Here is a 24,200-nt window from a genome sequence, read left to right as displayed (position 1 = left end):
AACAATGTTTATTCCATGAACTCAAATTAACCTTTTAAAATAAACATTGGATCTCTTAACACCCCTCACTTCAAAGATAACACCGAAAAAATAATACAACACTAAATAATCCCTCAAATTGTTCCTTCAAACCTCCAAAAGACTTCACCTTTAACAACGGACATGAGGTTACATTCAATATACTTATAGTCTTTGGATTTTCAGACATCAACAGACTAGTTCTGTGTTTTCTTCTTGCAGCTTTTTGCAAAACACACAAACATTCCCAGCTTTCTCCTCAAACCGGCTTTCTCCTTTCAAAACAGCTCACAGCAAACCAGCCAGGCACTTTTCAGCTGCTCTCTCTCAAACCGAAACTAAAATTCCCAAAAAAGCCGAAGTGAGCACAACTCAGCTACCCCCACCCTCTGACTTCACTTCAGTAATATGAGCTGCTTCATTTCTTAAAGGTACATTGCTCAAACATCCATTTCTTAAAGGTACATTGCTCAAACATCCATTTCTTAAAGGTACTCTCACATGACACCCCATCTCAGCTTTGGATACTAAGGGGGAATTTAGCATGGCCAATTCACCCAAACTGCACATCTTTGGACTGTGGGAGGAAACCGGAGGAAACCCACACAGACATTGGGAGAAGGTGCAAACTCCACACAGACAGTCGCTCAAGTTGGGAATCGAACCTGGGTCCCCGGCACTATGAGGCAGCAGAGCTAGCCACTGTGTCGCCATACATTTAAACAACCATAGGCTCACGGGCAACGTTAAAGTGAAACTGAAACTCAAGGGGCTGGATTCTCCGTCCCGCCAAACCACGTTTCTGTTTCACCCTGCCGGCGGGATGCTCCGTTATGCCGGCCGGTCAATGGGGTTTCCCATTGTGGAGCAGCCCCACGCCGTCGGGAAAGCCCCGGGCTAAGTACAGCAACTACAGAAACCCCTTGAGAGGTGGTGGCTTCATTGTAATGTCACTGGATCAGAGGCCCAGGCTATAGGCCTGGGCTCGTGTGTTTAAATCCCACAATGGGCAGCACGGTAGCATGGTGGTTAGCATAAATGCTTCACAGCTCCAGGGTCCCAGGTTCGATTCCCGACTGGGTCACTGTCTGTGCGGAGTCTGCACGTCCTCCCCGTGTGTGCGTGGGTTTCCTCCGGGTGCTCCGGTTTCCTCCCACAGTCCAAAGATGTGCGGGTTAGGTGGATTGGCCAGGCTAAATTGCCCGTAGTGTCCTAAAAAGTAAGGTTAAGAGGGGGGTTGTTGGGTTACGGGTATAGGGTGGATACGTGGGTTTGAGTAGGGTGATCATTGCTCGGCACAACATCGAGGGCCGAAGGGCCTGTTCTGTGCTGTACTGTTCTATGTTCTATGTTCTAATGGCAGCTGGTGGGTGGAAGTTCAATTCATCAATCTGGAATCGAAAGCAAACCTCAGTAATGATGACCGTGAAAATATCAATTGTTTTAAATGCCTTTTTATTCTCCTTTTTCACAGTTTCTCCCAAATTTACACCCAATAATAAACAATAATCAGTAATGAATGTAATGTCAATCCCCATATCAATAACAACGATCCCATCCTCCCACCGAACCCCAGACATTAACCCGCATGTTAACATAAACAAATGACAAAAAGGAATCAGCAATCACACAAAGTCACCATTAACATATACAGTCCCCCTCCCCCAACACTCCCAGCCCCCAACCTCCCTAATGTTCGATGTGATCCAATTCTCACAAGTACATAGTGAATAACGCCCATGAATTGCAGAACCCCTCCATCCTTCCCCTCAGTTCAAATTTGATCTTTTCAAGCATGGGTTGGCTAGTGTCAAAGGAAGGAAATCTTCCAGCGTTAGCTGGCCTGGCCGACATGTGACTCCAGACCCAGAGAAATGTGTCTGACTCCCAACCGCCCTTCTGAATTGGCCGAGGAAACCCCTAATTTCGAGGGCAACTAACGATGGCCGTCCAACTCACACACCATTTTGCCTTGACCATATTATCATCATTCCGACATTGTCCTTGGGTCGGAATCCGGGAATTCCCTGCCTAACACCATTGTGAAAGCACCAGCACCATAAGAACAGGAATGCGGGGACCCACCACCAACATCCCCTCAGGGTAACCAGGAAGAGGCAATAAATAAGCAATTTAAAAAATGACAAAACTATAGAAATTGTCAAAACCTCCTCGGGTATAGACATCAGACCAGTTGTGATAACTCCTGCAGTCAAACAGCCATTCAGCAATTACTGTTTAGTCTCCAAAAGTCCAATTGTGATGTTTACAGAGGATGTTGATCCCCAGGGAGCTATATCCCAACGGGGGTCCAAACACTTCAGGAGGGTTTAACACGGGAGAGCATTGGAGAGATTGTGTGCAACACATTATTTGGAGAACCACAGTTTTAGTCATCAAACTATTGGACTCACCCATGCAGCACAGAGCAACTTTAGCAGAGTTGACAGCCTGCTCTGGGTTACTGGCACCCAGTGCGTTACCCACATGAACAGTTGCAGCAGTACTGTATCCCAGAGGAACCTGCAGGAAAAAGAACATAAATAGTTACTTTCAATGTTATTCTTTGTGTTTTTCCACAAATGAATCTGCTGCTGGAGGTAGGCCCTTGTGATATATACCTGCAGGTGGATGTGTCAGCAAACAGATCAGGAAGGTCACCTTCAGTTTTCGCTCTGTGCTGAGTTACCTGATCTCAGCCGGGCAGTGGTTGGTTCTTCATTAACCACTCTACCTCCCCCCCCCCCCCCCCCCCCCCCCACCCCAAGGATTTAGGTGACAGAGATTGATCAGCCTGCCCTGTTCTCTGAAATGCCTCGGGAGGTCTTACTTTGTTAAAGGCGCTGTATGAATGCATTATTGTTGTTGGCGAATGTAATGACTTAGGCCTGGCCTTTGAGAATGGCCAATTAGAATACGAGTTGAGAGAATATGATTAGTGGCCCAATCAGCGAACCCCTTTCTGTGTATATAACAGGGAGTGTCAGATCCTCTGCACTCCCGGTGTGGACAGCAGACTGAATGGCCATGGTTGTTCAGCTGTTGGATTTGTAAATAAAAGGAATTCTGGTGACGGGACTTCTGCCTCCGTGGACTTGTTACAGTGAATGACCCTAAGTGAGAGCTAGATAGCCCCTGTGAATATTCGTACCAGATCCCAGTGTAAATCAGCACCTGGACTACCTGCTGGAAAACCCCCGTAAACAATCCATATTGCGGAGGCCTGAGGTCGAGGCCGAGACCCGTTACGTTGAGACCCATGGTGCCACCTATGCTGTCATTGAGTGCTGCTTTGGGCTCCTCAAAATTTGGTTCCACTGTCTGGATCACTCTGGCGGGGCTCCAAAATACATCTCTCCCAGAGGGTCGCCTGCTTTGTGGCAGTCTGCTGTGCCCTCCACAACCTGGCACAGCAGCGGGGCGACATGCTGGAGGAGGCAGGGGGAAAATGTGGCCTCATCTGTGGAGAAGGAGCAGGAGGACCAGGAGGGACTGGAGGACATGCCCGTGGAGGACTCAGAGGATGAAGGATATGCAGTGGCCAGGGTTCGAGATACCAGGGGCACCCATGAGGCCCTCATTGCCTTCGCATGAGACTAGATTGTGTGTCCATCAGCTCTACACCCCACCAAACCCCCCTTCCCCCCCCCCCCGCCATTATACCACCCCTTCCATGACCACGCATTTCTAGCATGCCTGACCACCTTCTTCCCCCCGCGCTTCCCTCCGAGGGCCTACGTTGCAGGGTGATGGACCTGTGTTGGCACTGTTAGCGGGTCACTATTCAAGGCAGGAGAGTGATGACCACTCGCTGTGAGGGAGGCTCTGGTGCTCCTCAGGTACTGATCAAGTCTGACTCCTGCCTTTCCACTGACAGCGCGCTCCCACCCACCCTCATGACAGGTTCTGCATCTGGGGGCTTTAGATTTTGGACCGCTGTGGGTGGGGGGGGGGGACTGCCTGTTGTGAAGATTAAAATGACAGAGGCTCCACGCGTTTCAGCTGTGACATGTTTTCCTGGTGAACCTTTTGATGTGGCGACTATCCATTGCCCCGAGCCATGACTAGCAAACTTACCAGTGCCCACTCAGCGCTTCCCACCCATCCTGATCCTCAGTGGGTGTACTGCTATGTCCAGGTGTGTCCCCAGGATGCGCATCACAGGTGGAGGCAGCCTGCTGCCCAGAGGTTGCCCGCTGGAGGGCCTGAAGCCAGAGGGTCATGATTTCACCATGCCACCCTGTTCTGTCTGCTGTCCTTGAGATGCGCCGGTGTCCGGAGAGGGGGATTCAAAGGACTTGAGACTGCCTGAGTCTCCTAGGTGGAAGGCCCCGGAATGGGCTCCAGTGCGTCCTCCGCCCTGAGGGTACCGTAGGACCTTGGGTGACTCCGTGGGACAGAGGCGCAGCTGGAGTGAGCAGGTTAGGTGGATTGGCCGCGCTAAATTGCCCTTAAGTGTCCAAAAAGGTTAGGTGGGGTTACTGGGTTATGGGGATCGGGTGGAGGTGTGGGCTTGGGTAGGGTGCTCTTTCCAAGGGCCGGTGCAGCCTCGATGGGCCGAATGGCCACTTCTGCACTGTAAATTCGATGAAATTCTGTGAAAAGAAATTTCTGTGCATCACCCCACCACATAAGGGGAATACTCCGAATAGGGCTGACTTCACCACAGTTTTCATCATGCCACCCTATTCTGTCTGCTGCCCTGGGAGCAGTGCCTGGCTATACCCCTTACCACCCGGGGGGGGGGGGGGGGGGGGGGGGGGGGGGGGGGGAGACATCAGTGTGCCCCCGGAATGGTCATTGCGACTGGTTTATATTTCTGAAAAACAGTAGTGACTGACGCCAGCGTGACGTCACAGCGGGAGGTGGGGGGGTGGGAATAAAGCCTGGATGGACGTTACAGCTTCCAGACCAGTAAGTAAATGTTATTGTATTGCAATGCCTGTAAACCAGGTTCATGCCCTTTATGGGGAAGATCTCAAATGGAGACCCACATCCCGTTTTTGGCCGTTCGAGAGATTTAGTGGTCATTCCAAGATCTGTGGTCGCGGTTAACGGGGCCGTGGATCGCGGACTTTACCACTAGAACAGCAATGATTAATGGAGAATCAAACGGAGAACTCCACAAATATGGTAACAATGAGGCAAGTTTCAGGATTAACAAAACCAAGGGGAGGAATCATAATGAATGATTTCATAGCGAGGATCAGCAGCACGTGGAATACTTTAGTACAGCCCAAAGATGTGCAGGTCAGGTGGGGTTACAGAGATAGGGCAGGGGAACAAACCTCGGTAGGGTGCTCTTTCAGAGGGTCGGTGCAGACTCGATGGACCCAATGGCCTCCTTTTGCACTCTAGGGCTTCTATGAATCCTGAGGGAGTTACTGAGGAAAAGACCATCTCCGGGATTCTCCATTCCCGAAACGGTGGGGCAGGATTCGTGGACTTCCACGACAGCAAAACTGGCATCGCACCTGGACTGAATCAGCCACCGATCCCATCGATTCCAATGGGAAACGGTGCCGGATTCACTGAGCCGTGATTGACACTCAGGAGGCTGACAAGCTTCAGCTGCTTTTACACGCTTCACTCCCCACACACACTCATCCCAGCCAACAAGATGTCTTTGGCTGCGCTGGAGCGTGCCCATCCCGCTGATGGGTCGGCTGGGGGCCAGAGGGCACCGAGGGGCGGTAGCCTGGGGGGGGGACGGGACACCCATACGACCTGTGACCCAAAGGTCACTGTGGTTAGTTAGCAGTGTGCGCAGCTGCATGGCTGCCTTGCAGGCCGCTGCAATGGTATTCTGACCTCACAACCCACCTCCTGGCCGCTCCCCACTATTTCCCCCCCCCCCCCCCCCGACAGATGCTCTCGGACAGCAACACGACTGTCAGCAAACCATGGCGATGTTGGACACTTTCTGTACCGCCTCTCTCTCCCTCAGCAGCCACGGTGCCTGATTCACAATGTTTAAAAGCACAAGTGAACCTCGTCGTCGGGAATTCCCCCCAATGGAGGCAGAGAATTCCAGAAGCCCCTTAGAGAATACCGGGTCAGGCCCGCTAATGATATGCGAACGGCGTTTGCTGTATGTGCAGAGTGGGACGCATTGACGCTGCTGTCGAGCCACCGTAGAATTGCAATCTGGCGTGAAACCAGCGGCCGCCACGATTTCAGTGTCAAAACCGATTCCCCGTCGAATCGCGTTTCCCGATTTTGGCCTCATCCGACGGAGAATCCCGCCCTTAATATCACGTATAATGGAATGCCATGATACAAGTAGTTGAAAAGGAAGAATAGTGATGAATGGGGATCATGGAAGATAGTTCCACCTGAAGAGCTGACACCATTGATGGTAGATGGGCTGAATGGGCTCCTTCTGTGGTTACATTTCAGTGACTCTTCAAGGGTACAGTTACCAACCGAACAAATGGATCAGTGGTATTGTTGAAGGTGCACAGTGATTGTTCAGCGGGGTCTGGGTTCAGCTATGATGGACCAGATTACACAGAATGGGCCAGTCCCTGATTGCAAACAGCGAGAAGAGGAGAATGTTTAACCCTCATTTAATGATTTTTCTAAGTCGCTAAGAGCGACTTTGTTCCCTTCCTGTGTTAAAATTGCCATTTTGCCGTAAGCACTCCTCAGGTTGCATTTCACTTGGAAGCATCCTGTGATCATGAAATGAACAAAATAAATGCAGGTCTTTATTGTACAGAATCTTCATTCTTACCCGATAGGCTATTATTAATATCTGGAAAATAATGCCGTGAGCACCAAGTTGAACGTCATTAATTAACCCTGTGAACAGGAAAGGAACAATCAGTAAATTAAACTGTCTCACAGCAAACCAACATTGTGAGTGAAAAAATTATCCCGATGTGGAATTAAACTTTCCACAGAATCCAAACGAATTTATCTGTTTTTACTTTTGGGCGGAGGCGGATTACGCTTTTGAGGGCCCAGTGCTCTCCCTCTTTCTGGGGGCTCCATGTCATGCCCGCCCCCTGGTGACATGACGGCCTGCCCACAATGATGTCATGCCCCGCCCCTTGGTGACATGATGACTGCCCACAATGATGTCATGCCCCGCCCCTTGGTGACATGACGGCCTGCCCACAATGATGTCATGCCCCGCCCCTTGGTGACATGATGACTGCCCACAATGATGTCATGCCCCGCCCCTTGGTGACATGATTACTGCCCACAATGATGTCATGCCCCGCCCCTTGGTGACATGATGACTGCCCACAATGATGTCATGCCCCGTCCCTTGGTGACATGATGACTGCCCACAATGATGTCATGCCCCGCCCCTTGGTGACATGATGACTGCCCACAATGATGTCATGCCCTGCCCCTTGGTGACATGATGACTGCCCACAATGATGTCATGCCCCGCCCCTTGGTGACATGATGACTGCCCACAATGATGTCATGCCCTGCCCCTTGGTGACATGATTACTGCCCACAATGATGTCATGCCCCGCCCCTTGGTGACATGATGACTGCCCACAATGATGTCATGCCCCGCCCCTTGGTGACATGATGACTGCCCACAATGATGTCATGCCCCGCCCCTTGGTGATATGATGACTGCCCACAATGATGTCATTCCCCGCCCCTTGGTGACATGATGACTGCCCACAATGATGTCATGCCCCGCCCCTTGGTGACATGATGACTGCCCACAATGATGTCATGCCCCGCCCCTTGGTGACATGATGACTGCCCACAATGATGTCATGCCCCGCCCCTTGGTGACACGATGACTGCCCACAATGATGTCATGCCCCGCCCCTTGGTGACATGATGACTGCCCACAATGATGTCATTCCCCGCCCCTTGGTGACATGATGACTGCCCACAATGATGTCATGCCCCGCCCCTTGGTGACATGATGACTGCCCACAATGATGTCATTCCCCGCCCCTTGGTGACATGATGACTGCCCACAATGATGTCATGCCCTGCCCCTTGGTGACATGATGACTGCCCACAATGATGTCATGCCCTGCCCCTTGGTGACATGACGGCCTGCCCACAATGATGTCATGCCCGCCCCTTGGTGACATGATGACTACCCACAATGATGTCATGCCCTGCCCCCTGGTGACGTGGCGGCCTGCCCACAATGATGTCATGCCCTGCCCCTTGGTGACATGACGGCCTGCCCACAATGATGTCATGCCCGCCCCTTGGTGACATGATGACTGCCCACAATGATGTCATGCCCTGCCCCCTGGTGACGTGGCGGCCTGCCCACAATGATGTCATGCCCTGCCCCCTGGTGACGTGGCGGCCTACCCACAATGGTATTATGCCCCACCACCTGGTGACATGGTTGTCTGCCCTCAATGATGTCGAGCCCCACCCCGAAAGATATCAATGCCCTCCTGACTCAGCGCCCATCCTCAGCTTACACAGTGCAGGGCACCGAAACCCCTGATCTTGCCCTTGTTGCCCAGTCCAGCCCTCTCACTCTCGGCCTGGCTGCCTGGTTGGTCTCTGGCTCTATTCAAGTGTAAGGCCGCTGCTCCCCGATTCTCCGCGTCACGATGCGGGCGCCCACCTGGCCTTTATCACACCTCCGGATTGCTGCTCTGCCCACATCTCGGCTCTTGCTCGGGAGGCCAGGCCTCGAGCCTCGATGACTGCGTGTGCTCCTGGCTGCAGCTGGCTATCTGACCTGCTGCCCTCTGTTCTTTTTGTTTGGTTGCCTACCTGTCCTCATCAGCCCTGTCCTGGAGGTGGAAAGTTCCCCTACTGCTCCCTCCGATGGCCATTGGCGAGCACCTCCTCCTCCCCGCCTCGCTGAAGGAATTGCAGCAGAGGCATGATGCACAATGAATGGACACGAAACGTAGATAAAGTCCGAACGATAGGCTTTAATACACAAGAAGTGTACCCGGCAGCAGACGTACAGAAGAAAGGCCGACTGCCAGGAAGCACGTGTTCTTATATCCTGCCTTGTAGGCGGAGCTACCCACCTCTCAGCCAATCGGCTGAGAGGCACATGACATACCTGGGCCAATAGGCAGCGAGTCCTCTGCACCAATGGCAGCTCACACGTCCAGGTACCGTAATACCCCTAGTCATACTACCACAAGGCAGACTTACACTTTTGCGGCACAGACAGCCACATCTCAGAGCCCCTCCCCCCTCCCCATTGGCTGTGTGCCCCATTGTAAATCCACCTCTGCTTTGAGGGATGGGTGGAAACGTAAATTCATACTCGCTCATCTTTCTGCCCTCCTGAGAGGGTGGGGAGCTGCCAGGGTTCCAGCTCTCTGCCATTGTCGCTGTGAAGTCATTTCCTGGCTGACGATGGCTTTCCCTCTAATTCCGCCCCCCCCCCCCCCCCCCGCAGGGAGCAGTCCTTGATCTCCAAGATGTGGTAGTATGACGAGGGGTATTACAGTACCTTGGAAGTGAGCTGCTATTGTTGCAGAGGACTCGCTGCCCATTGACACGGGTAAGTCATGTGCCTCTTAGCCGATTGCTGAGAGGTAGGTAGCTCCGCCCACAAGGCGGGATATAAGAACCCGTGCTTCCCGGCAGTCGGCCTTTCTTCTGTACGTCTGCTGCCAGGCACACACCTTGTGCATTAAAGTCTATCATTTGGATCTCATCTACGTTTCGTGTCCATTAATTGTGCATCACAAGTCATTACTCCCCAGGACAGCCTGTGTGAGATCAACAACTCAGCAAAATACAGAATTAACCCACTCCCTGCTGCCACATACTGCAAAAGACAATTCATTTACTATTTGTGTGGTTTAATATTGATGGTAAGTATAGTCCGGTCAAAATAGAATTGACAACGTCAAACTGCACAAATACAATTCTTCACAACATTTACTGAAGCTCAACACCTTCCTCCGACAGATGATGAATGGAACTGGACATTGTCTCAGTGTCAAATACCCACTGCATCGATACACCCTGCTTTAGCTGCTGTCTCTGAAATTCCTGTCTCAGTGTCAAATATCCACTGCATCGATACACGCTGCCTTAGCTGGGTGTCTCTGAAATTCCTGTCTCAGTGACAAATACCCACAGCATCGATACACGCTGCCTTAGCTGGGTGTCTCTGAAATTCCTGTCTCAGTGACAAATACCCACTGCATCGATACACAGTGCCTTAGCTGGGTGTCTCTGAAATTCCTGTCTCAGTGACAAATACCCACTGCATCGATACACAGTGCCTTAGCTGGGTGTCTCTGAAATTCCTGTCTCAGCGACAAATACCCACTGCATCGATACACGCTGCCTTAGCTGGGTGTCTCTGGAACTCCTCATTTGTTGACTCAAACACCTTTGGATTCTCAAATAAACTTTTCAAAATCAGCCAGTCATGAATTAAACTCCGTCCACAGTTTCTACGTTACAGTAGGAACTCTGCTGAAACAACAACTCACATTTACAAAGCACAGTTAACTTGGCTAAACATCCCAAGGCATTTCACAAGAACAGTATTATTAAAAGCAGTGTTGGCACCAAGCCAATGAGGACAATTGTCAGGGGAGATAATCAAATCCCGGTGAAAGAGCAAAGTTTAAACAAATGTCTTAAAGGCGCAGGCGCATGGACACATTGAAGGAAACGATTTCAGATCCCGGGACCAGGTCAGCTGAAGGCCGAATAAAGGCTCCATCAACGAGGGATTATTATTGGGAACAGGCAAGGGGTGAGGATATGGAGGAGCTCAGAGACCTCAAAGGCTCGAGGAGATGGAGGAGGTTAAAGGGAGGGGCGAAGAATTGGAGTGATCTGAAAACCCCAAAGTATTTCAATGGTTGTAAAACACTTTGGGACATCCTGGGGTCAGGATAGATGCTGTATTGATGGAAGTCTTTCTTTATGATTCTGACTTACACCCACAGGACATGGAGACAGAGCGGAACTCGCTTTACCCTCTAATCTGCTACACAAAATAAATAGGGAAGGTAATTAAGCCAATGGGTTACTGGTAAAACTCTTGTTTGATTTTGGGAAAGATCCTCTCCTGGAATCTGGCCCAGCCTGTTAGGAAAATAAAGGTCATTTTAAGAGATTTATATTTGTACTGTAGACACTGGAAGTTAGGCATAGTTTTTAGTGGGTTTAATTTAATGTTTCTATGCCTGGAAGGGGAGAACCTATAGTTGGATTCATGCTGGGCAAAGGTATATGTACGGGTTGGTTAAGTTCCAACTGTGTTTCTGTTGTGCTTAGAGAGGGCTATGGCATGAAGGATAAATAAACCAGCAGTGGTTGCTTCGCAAATTGGGCTTTGTAAAGTAGACAAGTTTTAGATTAATAAATTTGATTGCAGTTGAAAATAGGTAGTGAGAGCGAAGGCAGCTCTCACAGCTCTGCTAGAACCAGCTGCTTTTGAAGGCTAGAGAGGGAACATTTCTCTTAGCTTTTCAGGAAGAAAGGTCAAACCATGAGTAATGGTTAGGAAAACAAGTGCAGAGATCAGAACAGTGAGTTAAGAAAACTGGAAAAATGAAGAAAAGTGTCCAAGTCTGGAGTGCATTGTGGATAGCACAATCGCTTCACAGCTCCAGGGTCCCAGGTTCGATTCCGGCTTGGGTCACTGTCTGTGCGGAGTCTGCACATCCTCCCCGTGTGTGCGTGGGTTTCCTCCGGGTGCTCCGGTTTCCTCCCACAGTCCAAAGATGTGCAGGTTAGGTGGATTGGACATGATAAATTGCCCTTAGTGTCCAAAATTGCCCTTAGTGTTGGGTTGTGTTATGGGGATAGGGTGGAGGTGTTGACCTTGGGTAGGGTGCTCTTTCCAGGAGCCGGTGCAGACTCGATGGGCCAAATGGCCTCCTTCTGCACTGTAAATTCTATGAATTGAACAGAGATGAAGGTTCGAAGGAATTCAAGGAAGAGCAAACAAAATGTTCTGAGTTAAAGAGACAATTGCAGTAACTATACTTATAGTGGGACAACAGACTTCAGAGGTAATTGAAACATTGGATGTCATTTTAATACAGCCTGGGAATCAAGAGTTAAAGCTATTTTTATTCTTAGTGTCACAAGTCGGCTTACATTAACACTGCAATGAAGTTACTGTGAAAAGCCCCTAGTCGCCACATTCCAGCGCCTGTACATGGAGGGAGAATTCAGAATGTCCAATTCACCTATCAGCACATCTTTCAGGAATTGTGGGAGGAAACCGGAGCAGCCGGAGGAAACCCACGTAGGCACGGGAGAACGTGCAGACTCCGCACAGTGACCCAAGCCGGGAATCGAACCCGAGACCCTGGCGCTGTGAAGCAACAGTGCTAACCACTGTGCTACCATGCTAGTTGTGAGCGATTTGCACAGCAGTCAAGACAAGGAAATCCCAAAGGGGTTTGTGTAAATTCCTGGACTGAATTTGCTATTAAAAGTGAAGCTTTGATTAAAAGAGTAATTTGGAAAATAGGATCTAAATTTTGGAATGCAAACTGCTGAGAGAAAGCACAATTATAGAACATTGAATCACTACAGTGTAGAAGGAGGCCGTTCGGCCCATAGGGTCTGCACCGACCCTCTCTTAGAAAGTACACGACCTAGACCCACTCCTTTGCCCTATTCCTGTAACTTCACCTAACCTTTTGAAAGCATGGTTTTGGGAGTGGAGTTTGGAAACTCTAATGTGACAATTATCTGGGGTGACTCTGAGGGGAAATCCACAGACACTACTTTGGGTAGAGTGGAGAGTGTGTATTTGACCACAGCCACTCTGTGTGCTTAAAGGGGAATTTTTGTTAATGGGACGATTGTAGCTTAAAATATACGTTGTAATCCATGTTAATCTTAAAATCCGTACGTAATTGTTAAATTAGGAGGGGAGTAAAGGCGTATTGTATCATAATCCAATCTCTCAATGATTGATTAATGTTTTTTCTTGCTGTTAAAACTAATTAGTGGTTCCTCCACATTCTATAACGAAAAATGCTATGATCTTTTGAGCTAAGGTTCCATTCTAGGATCTTCCCGTTCAGTTATAACATCAAATGGGACCGTAACAAACCTCAGACAAACACTCCAAGTGCCATTGCTTTGGAAAAGTTTCCTAATCGGGATTCTTGGGGGTAATTGGAGATTAATATTTGCTGGAAGATGATTGATCGTCTTTCAGGTGTGATATATAAATGTACAGCATTGAAGAGTTTTTAAAAAAATTTTACAGTACCCAATTAATTTTTTCCAATTAAGGGGAAATTTAGCGTGACCAATCCATCTAACCTGCACATCTTTGGGTTGTGGGGGGGGAAACCCACTCAGGCACGGGGAGAATGTGCAAACTCCACACGGACAGTGACCCAGAGCCGGGATTGAACCTGGGACCTCGGCGCCATGAGGCAGCAATGCTAACCACTGCGCCACTGTGCTGCCCCGCATATGAAGAGTCAATGTTATGTTAAGCCTCGCCACTAGAGGGAGCTAAGGAACAGTACTATAAATTGCACTGGCTCTTGGGCTTCCGGGAGGAGATTAGATTGGAGCTGAAGAGGATAAGATTTATAGTGTACTGCAGAGCGAGTTAAGATATAATAATTATAATTAGTAGATAAAGATAGTGTTAGTGAGTGTGGTTTAATTCTTACAAGTATGTTTGCTATTTGGAATAAGTGTTGAAATCAAATTTAGTAGTGTTAATAAAATTAGTTTAGTTCTTCAAAAGAGATTTTTGTGTCTTTGTCATCATTACGCCTTCCATCCTGGAACCCCCTCACAAAGATCACCACAGCAGGGTTTGACTCTGGACTGTTCTGCAATCCCAGTCAAAGTGAAACTCTCCCGCAATCATTTCATATTGTGTGTGTGAGTGAATCAGTGTAAACCTCATGGCCCTACGTTGTGGGTGGGGTGGGGGGTCTTGCCTGTCTCCTTCTTGTATCTATTTTCTCTACATTTCCGAACAGGCCCCCGGGTCAGTGATTCACCCATTTAACATTAGTGGGAGGTGTGTTCTGTTAAGCAGTGAGTTTGTTTATTTACCTACGTACAGCATTCCCGTATCATAGGCCCACCATTCAATACATAACATCAGCAAGCTGGGGATCGCCAGCCGTGTGAAGCGGCCCCATTCCTGCAGGCAGTCAGTAGACCATCCTACACAGAAAAACAACAATGGAGTTACTAACGCAGTGTAGAGAAAATCATCCATAACATCCAGATCACCTCAGCTTTCAAATTGACTCTGGGTTTTGTTGCTTTAATGCGTGTATTGCGTTCAGTAATGGGTAAAGAGACATTCCAATTAATTGTCTCATTTATGTTAAGTGTCCAATAATTGACACTGATATGTAAAGGGGCTTCAGGTGGCCTTGGAGTCAGGTGATGTGACGATAGATTTTTGTGCAGAGTCTGTTAAAGTGCAATAAAGGTGTTTGCGGAAAAAGAGTAGAACCTTTGACTCTTTATACAAATGCAGCTGAACGTCTAACAAATGGTAGCAGAGGGCGGTTGCTTTGCAAATGTGAAGGGTTGAAAGATACAACTTTTCCAGACCAAACCAAGGAGTGAGTGAGAAGAAAAAAAAACAATATATGACTGAACCTAGGATAAAGACGGCCAGATTTGACTATCCCCCCGCTTATTTTCTGAAAGAGGATCGTACGACCAATGGAGAAGTGCAATAGTTATGTGGACTAAGGTAACTGCCTTGGGAAAGAGAAAACAATGTATGAAATTGGCTCTTTCTCCACCTTATGACAGTAAAATCCGAAGCAAAGTGTTTTCTGAGCTGGAATTGGAAGAGTTAGACTTAGAAGAAGGTCTGGAGACTCTATTACATTATATGGATAAGATATATAAAAAGGATGACTTGTTAAGTGCATATGAAGCATGGTCGGATTTTGATAGGTTCCAGAAAATAGAGGATTTCTCCATCGAAGACTATATAATGGAATTTGGCAGACTATATAAAAGGCTGCAGAAACACAACCTGGAATTTCGTTTTTCAGCAAGGAGACATAGTATACTATAAGAGCGACAATTTTAATGAATGGAAAGGCCCAGGGAAGATCATAGGCATAGATGGCAAAACAATTATTTTGCAACATGGCAATCAAACTGTTAGGGTATATTCATCAAGGATAATGGGTACAGATTACAAATTTTCAAATTTAGACAAAGCAGACAGACATGATGAGGAACCAGGGTCATCTGGTACGCATGTGTTACAGAATTATGAGGACCAGTTAACTGATATGGACAGGGTTTCTGTAGAGGAACACAACACACTCTATGAATTAGAACAGGCAATTTTTCCAAAATGACAACTGCCAAAAGTTGGTGCAAAAGTGACTTGCCTGAAGGGTCTACTCAATGGAAGGATGCAACTGTTATTAGTGGAGCAGGGAAGGCCACTGGAAAGTATAAACATTGGTTGAATGTACAGGGCAATGGATTGGGAACACAAAGTTCAAAAACGGAGGGCACAGAAATGCAGTGCCAGTTCAGATAGCATATCGGATAGTGAACAGGTCCGCAAGGAAAGGTCGAGAACTGTTGAAAGGACATCCCACAGCAGAAGGGAAAGATCAAGCAGCAACAGTACAGAATGAAAAACTAGGCGGGAGAGGGGACATAGTTTATCAAGGTCTCAGAACATGAGTAAGACTACAAATACTAACAGGAGTAGAAGCCCACATGCACATGAGATTTTGGTGGCTTCCAATAAATTGGATGAAAAAGTTATCAAAGATGCCAAACAGCAAGAACTGAATAGTTGGAGTGAATTTGGGGTATACATGGAAGTACCGGATAGGAGACAAAGAGGTCTATGCCACAGATGGATTTGCATGAAAAGGTTCTTCCGGATGGAACTGGTAAGGCAAAGGCCAGACTTGTGGCAAGGGGATTTGAAGAAAACTTAGACGATCAGGATTTAAGGGCAGATTCACCTACAGCAGGAAAGGTTATTTTAAATATCTTCTTGATTCTATTAGCCACAAAGGCATGGGAATGCAAATCTATAGATATAAACGCTGCCTTTTCGCAGGGGCACCAGCTCCAGAGAGACATTTTTCTCCGTCCTCCTAAAGAGGCAGCTAACACAGAAGGGGTACTGTGGAAGTTGAACAAATGTGTATATGGTTTAAATGATGCGTCAAGAGTCTGGTATTTTTCGATAAGGTCAGTTTTGTTAAAGTTAGGCTGTTGCCAGTTGAAAGCAGATACGGCAATGTTTTACTGGCACTATAAATTAAATCTTTCTGGCATCTTTATGATGCATGTCGATGATTTTTTTGTGGGGTGGGACTAGTGATTTCAAAGCTATTGTAATCTCTGGTTTGAGGAAAGAATTCAGGGTTGGAAGTCAGGCTTCTGGTGCATTTAACTATATTGGGCTGGAAATCGGATAGACTAAGTTAGGGGCAACTTTACGTCAGCAATCTTATTTGGAAAGCATCAATCCAATAGCAATTAGTCATGGCTGAGTTTCATAAAAAGACGCAATAGTTTCAAAGATAGAAAAAGAGCAACTGCAAAGTTTAATTGGGCACTTGAATTGGTTAGGTAGACAGACTAGACTGGATGTTAGTTTTGATGTCTTAGAGTTGAGTACAAAAATGAATGATCCCAAAGTGGAAGACATAATAAGAGCAAATAAAGCATTGGCCAAACCAAAAATGCAGGAGTGTGTTTTGAAGTTCCCGGTTTTAGGTGACCTTACCACTTGAAACTCATAGTTTATAGTGATGTGTCCTATTTATGTGATGGGGTTTCAAGTGCAGGAGGTTTTATAATTTTCCTTTTGGGGAACAATGGTAAATGTTGCCCTCTTGTGTGGGAAACAAAGAAAATAAGGAGGATGGTCAAAAGCACTTTGGCTGCTGAGATGTTAAGCCTTGTAGAGACGGTGGATATGGCCTTTTATATATCTCAGATATTGACAGAAATTTTGGGATTAGGGGATTTGGGTAATATACCTATTGACTGTTACATTGACAATAAATACCTGTGGGAAAATGTGCACTCTACAAAAAGTGTCAATGAAAAAAGGCTAAGGATAGACATCGCAGGTTTGAAGCAGATGTTGGACAGAGGGCAAAAATTAAATGGGTTGACAGTAGCTATCAATTGTCAGACTGTTTTACAAAAAGAGGGGCTAGTTCATAGAAACATTTTGATATTGTTAATGAAGGACGCCTGTTTCTGTGACTTTTGTTTTCCAAAAAAAAAATGAAAAAAAGAAGGAAGGGAAATTGCATGTGTGTTTTTGAGTTTCTTGAAATTTTGTTTTCACCTAATTTTTTTTCCTCCAAGGAAGGGGAGACTGTTAAGTAATGGATTAAGAGACATTCCAATTAGTTGTCTTATTTGTGTTAAGTATCCAATAATTGACACTGATTATGTAAAGGGGCTTCAGGTGGCCTTTGTGTCAGATGATGTGATGAGAGGGTTTTGTGCAGAGTCTGTTGAAGTGAAATAAAGATGTTTGTGAAAAGGAGCAGAACCTTTGACTCTTTATACAACAGCAGCTAAACGTCTAACATATTGGAGTGTTCCAATTAGCATATCCCCGAATTTGCATTAGTAAAATACATCATCCCCACAGGAAGTGAAGAGTGGCAACATGTTCAGAGCAGTTTGAGTAATCCCATGTTCGCGTGTGGCCATAGAACTCTCCTATTACTCTGTATATATTCTGTTGTTCATCAGTAAAGGATCCAAACACTTATATCGTTCATCAATGTATGATTGGTAAGTCTGTGTTTGAGGTGACTGACGGAACAGTTATATATACACCTTGTTGCCATATACCCCACCATGAGGTGTATAATGAGGGTCCAATTAGAGACTAAACGCAGACTGGGTGACCGCTTTGCAGAACACCTCCACTTCCATCTGCAAGCAGGACCCAGACCATCCCTGCCGCTTACCATTTCAACTCACCATTCTGCTCTCACGCCCACATGTCCGTTCTTGGCCTGCTGCAATGTTCCAGTGAAGCCCAGCGCAGACTTCCAATTAGGCACGTTACAGCCTTCCGGACTTAACACTGAGTTAACAACACAGACTGTGAAATCTCTCCTCCACCTTCACCCCTTTTGTATTTCTATCAATTTATTTTTAGTTTCATTTCTTCTATTGATCTGTTTTACCCTCACCATTGTCACCTCCCCCCCCCCCCCCCCCCCCCCCCCACCACTCCACGAGGGCGAACTGCTCCTAGTTGCTCTTTGACACACTGCTCACTTTTGTTCTGTCATTCACACATTCTAATCTCTTTAGGTGCCACTTTAATAATAATAATCTTTATTGTCACAAGTAGGCTTACATTAACACTGCAATGAAGTTACTGTGAAAAGCCCCCAGTCGCCACATTCCGGCGCCTGTTCGGGGACGCAGAGGGAGAATTCAGAATGTCCAAATTACCTAACAAGCACGTCTTTCGGGACTTGTGGGAGGAAACCGGAGCACCCGGTTTCTATCCGGAGCACTATCAGCACCCTCCTTAGCCTTAATCACTCCCATTTTACATTCCTTTGTCTCCTGCCCTTGACTTCTTTGTCTATCTCCACCTATCCCTGGCCCCCTATCCTGCCCTACCGCTCCACACCGCCCCATCCCGCTACAGTATAAATCTGACGCCATTCCCACTTCTCTCCAGCTTTGACAAAGCGTCATCCAGACTCAAAACGTTAGCTCCCTTCTCTCTCCACAGATGCTGTCTCAAACCTGATGAGATTGTCCAGTATTTTCTACTTTTGTTCCAATCAGAAATTGTTCATTTCACACCCTGTTTAGCACAGGGCTAAATCGCTGGCTTTGAAAGCAGACCAAGGCAGGCCAGCAGCACGGTTCGATTCCCGTACCAGCCTCCCCGAACAGGTGCCGGAATGTGGCGACTAGGGGCTTTTCACAGTAACTTAATTGAAGCCTACTTGTGACAATAAGCGATTTTCATTTCATTTCATTTCATTTCCCAAGGTGTGAATGACCCCCTCTGAAACCTACCTGGCCAGGTGTTAACGTGCAGCTTTTTCCATCGAATGTATCCAAACAGGAGAATAGCTTGACAGTACCGAGAGATAACATTGGCAGCGGCCGAGCCTCTGAGAAACAAGTGTAAATGTTAAAGGCAGCTTCAAATAAAGTCTGGGCCATTGTTCAGTGACAGCTTTATTTATCAGAACCGGGAATCAAATATATATTTGACGTTTAAAATGTTTAAACTCTTTTGCTACTTACTCCACTCCCAGTGCCAACACATAGAGGAAGAGATAATTGATGACAGCGTTGAGGATGTTGGCTATGAGACCAGTGACAATCTGAGGCATGGTGATTCCCTGGGAACAAAACGATAAAGTTATTCCTGGAATTATCCTTCAATAAAAAATAGCGGGAGGGGCGGCACGGTGGCGCAGTGGTTAACGCTGCTGCCACACTGTGCCGAGGTCCCAGGTTCGATCCTGGCTCTGGGTCACTGCCAGTGTGGAGTTTGAACATTCTACCTGTGTCTGCGTGGGTTTCGCCCCCTCAACCCAAAGATGTGCAGGGTAGGTGGATTGGCCACGCTAAATTGCCCCTCAATTGGAAAAAATGATTTGGGTGCTCTAAATTTATTTTAAAAAACAAAAAACAGTGGGATAGCAATCCGCCACCCATCACCGATATTGGGGTTCCCGAGCTGGCGGAGAATGGTAGCACAGTGGTCAGCACAGTGGCTTCACAGCTCCAGGGTCCCAGGTTCGATTCCCGGCTTGGGTCACTGTCTGTGCGGAGTCTGCACGTTCTCCCCGTGTCTGCGTGGGTTTCCTCCGGGTGCTCTGGTTTCCTCCCACAGTCCAAAGATGTGCAGGTTAGATGGATTGGCACGCTAAAATTGCCCTTAGTGCCCAAAAAAAATTGTTACGTGGGGTTACTGGGTAACAGGGATAGGGTGCAGGCGTGGGCTTGATTTGGGTGCTCTTTTCAAGGGTCGGTGCAGACTCGATGGGCCGAATGGCCTCCTTCTGCACTGTAAATTCTATGATTATCAATGAGAACGAAGCGGCGGGCTGAAAACAGGATCGGCGCCCATTCCGATGCTCCAGTCCCCTGCCACCAGCGGCAGTGAACGATACACCGCCCTCTGGTGGGAGGATGGGAGCAGTTCGTTTGACCCCATTTGCCTCGTATTAACGAGCTGGAAGCCCAACTCCCTGTGGCCTCGAAATGTTCAATACGCTTGAGATACAAACGCCTTCCCGAATGGCTCTCTCAGGAATGGCAACTGCGAGTTCCCACTGTCATTCCCACATCATCGGAATTATTTCCGCTCCGGATGCCTTGTCCACCCCCCTCGCCCTCACCACACCATGGACCCACTGAACCAGAAAGTCCCAGCCTCTGATTGGAGCTCCCTCTTCCAAATGAACCACTTGGATGATAACAATCTTCTCCACTTTTGAGACTGGTCATCGAAATCAGAAATATGAAATAGGGCAGCACGGTAGCACAGTGATTAGCACTGTTGCTTCACAGCGCCAGGGTCCCAGGTTTGATTCCCGGCTTGGGTCATTGTCTGTGCGGAGTCTGTACGTTCTCCCTGTGTCTGGGTGGGTTTCCTCCGGGTGCTCCGGTTTCCTCCCACAGTCCAAAGACGTGCAGGTTAAATGGATTGGCCATGATAAATTGCCCTTAGTGTCCAGAAGGTTAGGAGGGGTTGTTGGGTGTCGGAGATAGGGTGGAAGTGAGGGCTTAATGTGGGTCGGTGCAGACTCGATGACCCGAATGGCCTCCTTCTGCAGTGTATATTCTATGTATGAAACTGACAGCTCACAATTCTGTCTCACTGCAATAATTGTTGAATGATTAACCCTAAAATTCAGCGGCTTTACCTGATTCTGAAGGTATCTGGTCTCTAAGTCATAAAGAAACGCTGCCTAAGAAAGAATATTGACAATAATCAGCAGCAGACAGTGTATCAATCACTAGTGCAATAGAAAAGAAAGTTACATTCAGCCGGACCCGTGTTGGGATTCTGTTCAATCTGACAGCAGGCTATTGACACCCTCCTGTACACACAACCTGTCACTGCCCAGAACGTGAAACGTTTGGATGCTGGTCATTACTGAGCTGGTCCCCTGGTTCTGCAGAGTGCCAACAGCAATATGGGTGCTCCCAACCCCGCACCCCAGCCCCCACCCTGCACCCCGCCACCCACCTATCCACACCCGCACCCACCATACCCGCACTCCACCCCTCCGACATACAGCTCACCCACCGGCCACCACCCACCAACGGGGCGTCACACAGCCCACCTAAGGGCAACCCCTGCGTAAGCCCCATCGAGGGTGGGGGGGGGGGGAGGGGGGGGCGTGAAGCATACCATTGGCAAGGACAGCGCCAGCCGACAGTCCCCCTGGCAGCAGGAATGGGCGCCAAGGCCAGATGCCATCGCGGGACCAGGGATGCGAGGATAGGGGAGGAGGGGAACCCATTGGACCTGGTTCGGCACGGCGGTACGCGCCACGTTAACGTGCCAGCCTTTCACCCCCTGCAGACAGTGGATATTGGAATATTCAACAGCAATGGTGACCTTCCTCCTAGTGGCCGAAGCCCTGGGGGATGCACTCCCGGTGTACGGGCTGGAGCTGCTCGAGGAGGAAGCTGCAGCAGCAGAGCCTGCCCAGAGAAACAGGAGGCAGCCATTGAGGATGAGGAGCCGGCCGCCCAACAGACCGGGGAGGAGGTGGAAAGGAGGTGCCACAGGAGGCCTCGTATGTACCGTCATCGCCTGTCATTGGAGGACCTACCAGACCGGGCATGCTGTTGAAGACTCCGGCTGAGCAGAGGGACATATCTACCAGATCATGGTGCAGCTGGCACTGGGGGAATGGGGGAGGATACCCTCTCCCGCTGACCGTCATGGTGATGGTCGCCCGGAACCTCTACGCCACGGGGTCCTTGCAGGTGCCAAGTGGGGACCTATCCAGGATTTCAAGAGGTTCGGTGCGCAGGTGTGTACCCACCATCACGGAGGCCCTCTATGCCCAGTCAGCACAATACATCCATTTTAATTTGGACTTAGTCCACCAGGATGTCGGGGCAGCAGGGCTTGAACCCTGCTGCTGGGTCCAGGGGGTGAATGGTGGGATGCTTGTCGCCCCACAGGCACCAGCGGAGGACAGGCCACTCTACACCAACCAAAAGGAATTCTACTCGATGAATGTGCAGTTGGTGCTTGACCATCAGATATGAATCATGCACGCCTGCACCCGATCCCGGGCAGTGTCCACCACGCCTTCATCCTGGCACACTCCACCATCCCTGCCCTCTTCGAGGTGCATCCCCATCTGGGGGGCTGGCTCCTGGGTGCCAAGGGTTGCCCCCTGTGGTCGTGGCTGATGATGGCCGGAGGCCGCAGACCGATGCGGAAACCCACTACAGCGGTGCCCATGCTGCGACCAGGGGTGTGATCAAGCAAAGCTTTGGCCTCCTGAAGATGCGGTTCAGATGCCTGGGTCGCTCTGGAGGGGCCCTCCAGTTAGTTGCTGGGAGGGCTGCCCGCACCATGGCGGCCTGCTGCATCCTTCACAAGAAAGAGCAGCGGGGGGGGGGGGGGGAGGTGGAGGATGAACATCAGGCCTCCTCCAATGAGGAGGATGCTGGGGAGGGGAAGGGCGGGCAGGACATGGAGCCCAGGCAGGCGGGGGAGGGCAGGGAATCCGAGGTGCTGCGGTGTTCCGGCACCTCCCCATGGGGAGTCACCGGTGTGTTGTTCCTCGTGTCTTAATAGAGCTCGTAGTCTCAAAGTTGGAGAAGATGCTTTATTGTGAATTCGTTCTCTCTTCAGAGCTTAACTTACGGCTACCTCAAATGCTGCCTGCCTGTCTCTGTGTCCTGCTCCCAGTTCTGCCTTCCGTGAAGTGTGTCATCACTTCCTGTCCCTGTGTATACATAGCTCTCCCGTGCTCCCTCTAGTGCTTGCTCAGTTGTATTGCATCTACAATCACCACATCCCCCCTTTTTTCTTTACATATTTTCTGTACCTCGTTTATGAAAATTGTACAAAACAGTTACTTATGATATGTGTATCTATACAAGTGATGGTGCTATTCCATATTTTACAAAGCCAATTTATATTTATGAGTCCACTCTTAATAAAAACAATAATGAGTCCAAACTTGATGAATTTGTTCACTGAGTTTTTTCTTTTGTTGTTGTTGACGTGGTGAATGTTGTCGGTGTTCTTGTTATGTTAAGTAACCAATGCGTCATCCCGAGGTGTTTGCATGGTCGAATCACTGATGTTGACTGACATGGACTTTTTTCTGTGCTTGTGGTATCGATTTATTATGTCATCTACCTTTAAAGCTGGTGTGCTTGCTTGTTCTGGAGCAGATGTGAGTTTGTGCGATTCGTTGTCATCCCATGGCATGTTTGTAGTCTTGTCATTGTTTTGCAGTGTGCTGTGGCATTGTCCTTCATGTGCAGAGTTGTACCATTTTGTACAAGTCGTTGTTTCATTGCTGTTGTTTCTGTCGTTCCTGTCTTTGTTAGTTTTCGTTGCCGTTCTTGTCGTTTCTGTCTTTGTTGTTGTCGCTATCTTTGTTATGCTTCTTGTTGGTTTTATTGTTCTTCTTGTAGTTTTTGTCGTAGTGCTTGTAGTTTCTGTTGGTGCTGTTGTTGTTGTTGTTTCTGCAGTGCTTCTTGCAATTTTTGTTGTTCTTGTCGCGCTTCATGTTGCTTTTGTTCTTGCTGTTGTTGTTCTCGTTTCTGCTGTGCTTCTTTTGGCTTTTGTTTTTCTTGTTACGCTCAATGAGTGTCCCGTGTGGATAATTTGAGTCATTGTCACAGTTATTGGTGCGAGTGTCCTTTGTGGAATCTGTTGCATTGAACGTTTCGTCTCGAGAATGGTGAGAATGATCTGATGTTGTATTGATGCTGGTGACATCAGTCATTTGTGGTGGATTTGATTCCTTGTCTTTGCTTCCTTTGTGCTCCTCTTCTGGAGTCAAATTCTTCATGATTTCATTTGACGCTGTCTCTCTGGCCTCTTGGTGCTCCTCTTCCGGAGTCAAAATCCTCATGATTTCAATTGACGTGATCTCTCTAGACTCTTGGCGCTCCTCTTCTGGAGTCAAAATCCTCATGGTTTCTGTTGATGTGGTCTCACTGGACTCTTGGTGCTCCTCTTCTGGAGTCAAAATCTGCATGGTTTCTATTGGCGTGGTCTCACTGGATTCTTGGGT

At 48.3% G+C, this 24,200-nt stretch overlaps 1 protein-coding gene across 3 annotated transcripts in view; it reads right to left on the bottom strand.

Moving 5' to 3' along the window:
• The window catches only part of LOC119975066 (multidrug and toxin extrusion protein 1-like), a 132,815-nt gene that overhangs the window by 15,407 nt on the left and 93,208 nt on the right, over positions 1-24,200 (bottom strand). For 2 of the 3 annotated variants that reach the window (XM_038814564.1, XM_038814563.1), the window contains exons 7-12: positions 20,844-20,888; positions 19,213-19,310; positions 18,979-19,076; positions 14,008-14,121; positions 6,755-6,822; positions 2,433-2,541 (exon numbers count right to left, since the gene is read on the bottom strand). In XM_038814564.1, the coding sequence (XP_038670492.1) occupies positions 2,433-2,541; positions 6,755-6,822; positions 14,008-14,121; positions 18,979-19,076; positions 19,213-19,310; positions 20,844-20,888 (532 nt within the window). The remainder of the gene's footprint in view (positions 1-2,432; positions 2,542-6,754; positions 6,823-14,007; positions 14,122-18,978; positions 19,077-19,212; positions 19,311-20,843; positions 20,889-24,200) is intronic. The other variant, XM_038814565.1, reaches the window with a different exon arrangement.

Source organism: Scyliorhinus canicula, chromosome 12, assembly GCF_902713615.1.
Source record: "Scyliorhinus canicula chromosome 12, sScyCan1.1, whole genome shotgun sequence".
Lineage (NCBI taxonomy): Eukaryota > Metazoa > Chordata > Chondrichthyes > Carcharhiniformes > Scyliorhinidae > Scyliorhinus > Scyliorhinus canicula.
The sequence above is the reverse complement of the archived record's forward strand: the minus strand, read 5'-3'. Positions and strand labels throughout refer to the sequence as shown.